The sequence below is a fragment of the Plecotus auritus genome (genome assembly GCF_963455305.1).
Source record: "Plecotus auritus genome assembly, chromosome: 4".
Classification (NCBI taxonomy): domain Eukaryota; kingdom Metazoa; phylum Chordata; class Mammalia; order Chiroptera; family Vespertilionidae; genus Plecotus; species Plecotus auritus.
The window spans coordinates 186748744-186755339 of NC_137775.1; the positions used below are offsets into that span (position 1 = coordinate 186748744).

The 6596-nt window shown below is 57.9% G+C and overlaps 1 protein-coding gene across 2 annotated transcripts in view; it reads left to right on the forward strand.

Moving 5' to 3' along the window:
• The window catches only part of EEPD1 (endonuclease/exonuclease/phosphatase family domain containing 1), a 74358-nt gene extending 67762 nt beyond the window's left edge, over positions 1–6596 (forward strand). For both annotated transcript variants that reach the window (XM_080666295.1, XM_080666294.1), the window contains 2 exons: positions 4065–4259; positions 5977–6596. In XM_080666295.1, coding sequence (XP_080522421.1) covers positions 4065–4259; positions 5977–6176 — 395 coding nt within the window. In that variant the 3' untranslated portion in view covers positions 6177–6596. The remainder of the gene's footprint in view (positions 1–4064; positions 4260–5976) is intronic.

A 6596-nucleotide genomic window follows, 5' to 3' on the forward strand; every position in this document is an offset into this window, starting at 1 on the left:
AAAGCCCATGAAAAGGCAGATCTGAGTGTGGTTTGCCAGGAGGAGAAGCGGACAGGGTGGTAAAGCCGGGATGTTTCAGCTGGGATTGGGTTTTCGGGACGCTGGCCTTCTCCGGTGAGGGCTCACAGCCTGGAATTCTCTTCCACGTTTTTGAGTTTTGACCAATATTCTCTCGCTCTCTCAGCATGTTGCTTGTTCCATTGGCCCCTCACAATGTAGTCAATTAATGAAGAATCGACTACAAAAGTAATTTGGCCAAACTACAGACTTACATTTGAGATGGTTTTATTGCATAAAAGGCACATAACATAAAATCGACCATCCCAGCCACTTTTAAGTGGAAGAGTCAGTGGCATACAGTACATTCACTTGGTTGTGCGACCGTCACCACCATCCATCTGCAGAACTGTGTCGCCATCCTAAACGGAGACTCTGTCCCCTTAACCACTAACTCCCCTTGCCCCCGCTCCCGACCCCCCGCCATGCCGGGAATCTCCATCCACTTTCTGTCTCTATTAGCTTTTCATCTTTATTAGTTTTTGGATCTTTTTATGCATCTGGTAAAAGTGGCTGCTCTAGGGACCTCCTAGAAGTAGAATCTTAAAGTCTATTTCATTTAGCCTAATGTCCTCGAGTTTCTTTTATGTTGTAGCACGTGACAGAATTTCCTTCTTTTTAAGGCCAGATACCATACCGCTGCATAGAGGGTGGAGCAAAAGTAGGTTTATAGTCGTGGGTATTCGAAACACAGTTTATTCTTGTATGATTATTTATTATTGTATTACTTCCCACACAAACAACCGTATACTTACTGTTGCCCCACCCTGAACATTTACCACCTGTCCATCCACCAGTGTGGTTTACCTGTCCATCCGCCAGAGGACATGTGGGTTGCTTCCATCTTTTGGCTGCTATGACCATCAAAATGCAGCTTCCGTTCGGGGCCAAGATGTGCTGGGACCAGCGTTCCCCTGCACAGATGAGTCTTCGGGCTGACAAGGGAGCCGCTATGTGGGAAACTGTTCGCCTTTTGTCACCTGTCCAAAAGGATGGCTGGGTAGCTTTTAAAAGCTGGGGCCATTTCTATTGTTCTTGATCTTGAGCTTTTCCCTTTTTCTTTTTTTAACGTGGAAACGGAGAGGAAACCCGCCAGGTCACTGCTGCGCTGATAACCGGAGGCACGCCCGGTTTCTCTGACACCAGGGAGTGGTCAGGTTTGCATCGGAAAGTCTGGGCGGGTTCACGCTGCAGGTCACCTCGGGCTGCTGACCCACAGCGGCGCAGCCTTGACGTGCCCGGGTGTGGGCAGGGACTCAGGCTGCCGGTGTCCCCCCTGCCTGTTAACCCGGGACTCGGCCACCCGAGGACTCGGGAAGTGCCCCTGCCGCGGGCGCAGCGGGCACGTCACGGGCATAGGCGGCTCAGCTGAAACAAAGGCCAAGCCTCGGCTCCACAGCTGTCAGAGCAAAAGCCATGCAGTTGGCGAGCTCGGGCCTTCCTGCCGTTGTCGGAGGCTGTGCCAGGCTGGCATCAGTGGGGCTGTGCCCGTCATCCGATGGCGTCTTCTGCTCTCAGACCCCATGGGCAAGACCAACGCCGGCACACAGGAGTGCCCCGCATCTGCGTGGGCCGGCCCCTCCGCGGGGACCGGCACCTGCCTTCGTCACTGACATTTTACATCCTCAGGGCTGTCTAGGCCAGGGGTCCTCAAACTTTGTAAACAGGGGGCCAGTTCACTGTCCCTCAGACCGTTGGAGGGCCGGACTGTAGTTTTAAAAAAAACTATGAACAAATTCCTGTGCGCACTGCGGGCCTGGGACGAGTCGGCTGCTAAGCAGGACAGGCAGCGGCACCCGGCGGGCCGGATACATGTCCTCGGCGGGCCGCATGTGGCCCGCGGGCCATAGTTTGAGGACGTCTGGCCAGGAAACCCACCCCGAGCATCTCCCTTCCCTTCTGGGAACCTAGGACGTCACCGAGGAGCCCAGCCGAAGCGATGCTCTCTGGGAGAATGCAGGCCTCTGCGCCTGGAGATTCTCAGCGACAAGCAGGGTCCCGATGGCCTCCCCGCCGTCACCAAAAGGAGAGGAGCCGTGAGAATGCTGGCGGGCGGCGCCTGTGCAGAAAGACTGTGGCCTCCGACACGGAAAGCAGAAGAGCGCGCCTTTCCCTCCTGAGGCCACACCGCGGGGCCTGTGGCGTCACCCACCCAGCATCCCTCCTGGTCGAGAACGGTCTTCCTGCCCCCCTTCCCCAGGTCTGCCCCCCGGTGAGGGAAACCTCTCATTGTGGGGACCTTCGCCTCAGCCTGTTAGCGCCTTCCTTTTCCTCCATCGCAGCCACCCCCCCTCCCTTTCTTTCCAACGTGGGCGGCACCTTAGTCCTGAGGGTTTCAGCCTCCCACCTGTTTAGTCCGTGTGTGTCTGCTGAGTGTCTGCGTGCAGCAGGCCCTGTTCCAGGCGCCGGGGTTTTGCGATGAACCCCCACCCATGTCCACGTGGCTGCGTCATCCCAGCTCTATGGGCGATCCTGGATGGGAGGGCTGGCTCTGACTTACCTGCCGAGAGGGCCTGGCACAGGGCTCAGGGGATGCTTGACACTGGCCAGGTGGGGCTTGTTAACATTATTCTCAGGTCAGCTTTCCCCCGGAAGGTGTCACTGATTTCTCAAGACAGGTCATTCCGATGGAGGGTGAGGGGCCATCTCTGCTGCCCACACAGTGAAGCCTGGGGAAGGCTTCCGTCTCATCCCCTTTTTGTCCCTCCTGCCCCTAGAGGAGGGTCCCCTGTGGTGCACGAGTGCCCTCTGCTGGTGGCTTAGGCCATTTCACTTTCGATTCTTCCCTTAGCCCAGTGGTGGGCAAACTCATTCGTCCACAGAGCCAAATATCCACAGGACAACGATGGAAATTTCTTTTGAGAGCTCAATTTTTTAAACTTAAAACTTCTTCTAACGCCACTTCTTCAAAATAGACTCGCCCAGGCCGTGGTATTTTGTGGAGCTACACTCAAGAGGCCAAAGAGCCGCATGTGGCTTGCGAGCCGCAGTTTGCCGACCACTGCCTTAGTAACAATGGTTACTGAAGCGGATTCGGGTCAAGGAAAAGGATTTGGTGGGTGTCTCGGGTACAGTGGGCTCTCGTCTACGAATTGCTTTCTTCAAAGCCTCAGCGATTGAGCATCGACCTATGAACCAGGAGGTCACGGTTCGATTCCCAGTCAGGGCACATACCCGGGTTGTGGGCTCCATCCTCAGTGGGGGGTGTAAATCATTGATGTGTCTATTCCTCTCCCTGAAATCAATAAAACATTCTTTAAAAGAAAGGTGTGACAGAAACACCGCGCCCTGTGATGTCCTGGCGCCCCGAAGGGACCCGGAGACTCGTGGCGATGGTCAGGCTGTCAACGAGACTCGCTGAGCCCAGCGGGGCCCCCTGCCCTTTCGGAACGTCTGCTCACTTTGGACCATTCTCTGTAACTATCCCACTCGCCAGTATACGTCAAACCGTGGGCGAAACATGGGAAATGCTTTAAAGAGAAAAGTGCTCGGGGCGGCTCTGCATTAGTCCGCCGGGGCTGCCGTAACAGAACGCCACCGCCGAGCGGCTTGCGACACATTCCTTTTCTCCCAGTTCTGAGGCCAGAAGCCCAAGGCCAGGATGTCAGCAGGGCTGGTTTCCCCGGAGGCCTCTGACCATGGCTTTCAGACGGCCACCTTCTCCCTGTATCTTCACGTGGCTTTCCTCCGTGTTCAGTAAATGTTTCTTTGAGTTTTTGTAAAATCTCTGGGCGAGACCCTTCGGCCTCCTCCTGCTGTGAGATTTGGAACACACAAGCTGGACTAAGGGTGACCTCTGCCCACACGGCCCCCCCCTTACCAAGTGTGTTACTAACCTCTTTAAGGTTTGGGGGTTTTTGTACAGGGAATTTGGAAAAATTGGAAGAATGCGGCAGTCCTAACCCCTGGGGGCATCAAATCAGACTCGCGGCCCCACTAACAAATGGGCTGCCGGGTGTCCTTCCGGCCACGACTTCCACTCCTGATTTTCTTCCTTCCACTTCCAGGAGAAAAGGACGTGGTTGTCCTCGGGGACTTCGGCCAGGGCCCGGACAGCAGTGACCATGACCTCCTGCGGAAAGAAAGATTCCACCCCCTGGTCCCGGCGCACACCTTCACCAACATCAGCACCAAGAACCCGCAGGGCTCAAAGTCCCTGGACAACATCTGGATCAGTAAAAGCCTGAGGAAGGTTTTCACAGGTAAAGCCAGTCGCTCCTCCTCTCTCCTGCTCGGGAAGGAAGGAAGGAAGCGAAAGCTGTCGGAACTGGCAGTGCCGATCGTCTGGGCTGAGCAGGAGGCGGGAGTTACCTACCTCCTCTGGAGGCAGTTTTAGGGTTACAGTTCAAGTCACTCCAACAGAGCCACTTTTAAGAGTGAAGGGGGGTGTGGAAAAGAATGGAAAGGCATTCACTGGCCTACAACAAGGTACATGGAGTGTATCCAGGCAGACCTGGGTATGGGCTAGCAGAGACCCGGTGCAGGGATGAACGGACACCCTAAGTCTAGGACGCCTTGTCGCTCAGCAAGCATTTCTCCAGCCTGTCACATCCAGGTGCTGTGTGGGGCCTGCGGCTACGCACACACAGTGCCCAGGAGCAGCAGTCAGGGTGAGCAGAGTGTCGGGGTGACCGATAAGGCGGGAGAAGCACGTTAGACAGGACCCCACCAGGACCAGGGTGTTGTGGGTAATCAGCACTGAAAAGCAGCCCACCCCCAAAAACAGGGACCTGCTGAGAGGACTGTTTGGGGTCAGAAAACAATTAGAAATGTGGAAGCCACAGTAGGCACTTCTGCTGAGAGACAGGAACTGGGTTCTCTGAGATGCCTGGAGGCTTTGGGACCCCAGCAGCTGCATAGAAACATCAATGAGACAGTCACAGGTGAGAGGGACCAGGCCTGGGCCCCTGGGGGGACATGCAGCTGGGCTGAGGTCCTCAGGGCCAGAAAGTCCAGCCTGAACACTGGTTTGCTGGGGGACTGTGTCCCGAGGGGGAAAGTGGGGCTCAGGGGGAGTGGCAGTCACATGCACAGCTGGCTCCCTGGAAGGGGCCCCCCAAAGGCACTGTTCTCACCAAGCCAGCCTAGAGCCCAAGAACACAGGCCCCATGGAAGTCACAAGGCGGGTCACCTGTCGCTGTGCCGTTCAGGTGTAGCAGCTGAGGCCCAGGGAGGAGTTCCCACCGTCGGGGGAGGCCACGGCTCAGACCAGAAGGCCTGGCATTTCACACTGGCCCACGTGGCTTTGCCCCACGGCCACAGCCTCGCATTCCACTGCTCTGCACCGGCTTTTGGAACGATTTCATTGCTTTCCTGCTTCATATGTTTCTTAATCTTTACTTTTTCAATATTTACTGGCTCCTAAGCCTCTGTAACTTGCCCGTTGTTCCCCTTTTTATGGAACTGACCCCCCACCAGCCTTGCGTTGGTCATCCAGGGAGACATCTGTCCCAGTGTCAGACACTCCTGTTCTCAGATTAGAAGTGTGCGTGGCGAAGAGGCGGCCAACCATCGGCCGACGGGTGTGGGTGGGCAGGCGGCCTGGACCGCGGGCTTTCAGGGCCTAAATGATCAGTGTCACCTGTCCAGAATCAGAGTGGCCGCGACATCTCCCTGGCAGGGCGCTCCAGGTAGCAGTGTGGGCAGGGCCCCAGGCCTCAGGGGCAGAGTCGTCTCCGCCCACCAGCCCGTGACCCCGCCCACCAGCCCGGGGCCCCGCCCATCAGCATGTGGGTCCGCCCACCAGCTCGGGGGCCCCGCCCATCAGCATGTGGGCCCGCCCACCAGCCCGGGGCCCCGCCCACCAGCCTGGGGCCCCGCCCAGCAGCATGTGGGTCCGCCCACCAGCCCGGGGCCCCGCCCTCCCCGCCCTCCCCGTCCTCCCGTCCCCGCCCTGACTCTGGGTCTCCGCTCCCCCAGGTCACTGCGCGGTGCTGAGAGAAGGCCTCACGAACCCGTGGATCCCCGACAACTGGTCGTGGGGCGGCGTGGCATCGGAGCACTGCCCGGTGCTGGCCGAGTTTTACGCGGAAAAGGACGGGACCAAGAGGGAAGGCCCTCGGAGCGGCAGCGGGGTCGCCTTGGAGCGCAGTGAGGCCAACATTAAGCACGAGCGGTGATGGCACGGGCGGTTTTCCCACTGTGAACCGCGGGGTGCAGGCGGGAGGCAGCCCTTCCCGGGAGAGACGCGGTCCCACCGCCTCGTGGTCTTCATCCCGCCGTCAGCACCTGGGCCCCGACCTGCCCGCCTTCTTCGCGGACCTTCAGGACCTCTCGTGGGAGAGGGAGGTGCCAGTGGCCAAATCGGAAACCCGCGGGGGACTGGAATGCCTTCTGCTCTCCGGCCCGCCAACCCCTGCAGACATGGCCGTCCCTCCCGCCTGCACTGCAGCGCAGGGAACCGTCGTGGAGGCTGGAAGGGAGTGTGCAAAGCGTTCCGGGCTGCGAGGCCTGGCCGAGCAATGCAGGGAGCTCCCCTCTCTGACCACCAGTCTGTGATGTGCTGGCTGCAAATTACATAAAGCTTCTAACTGTGATTG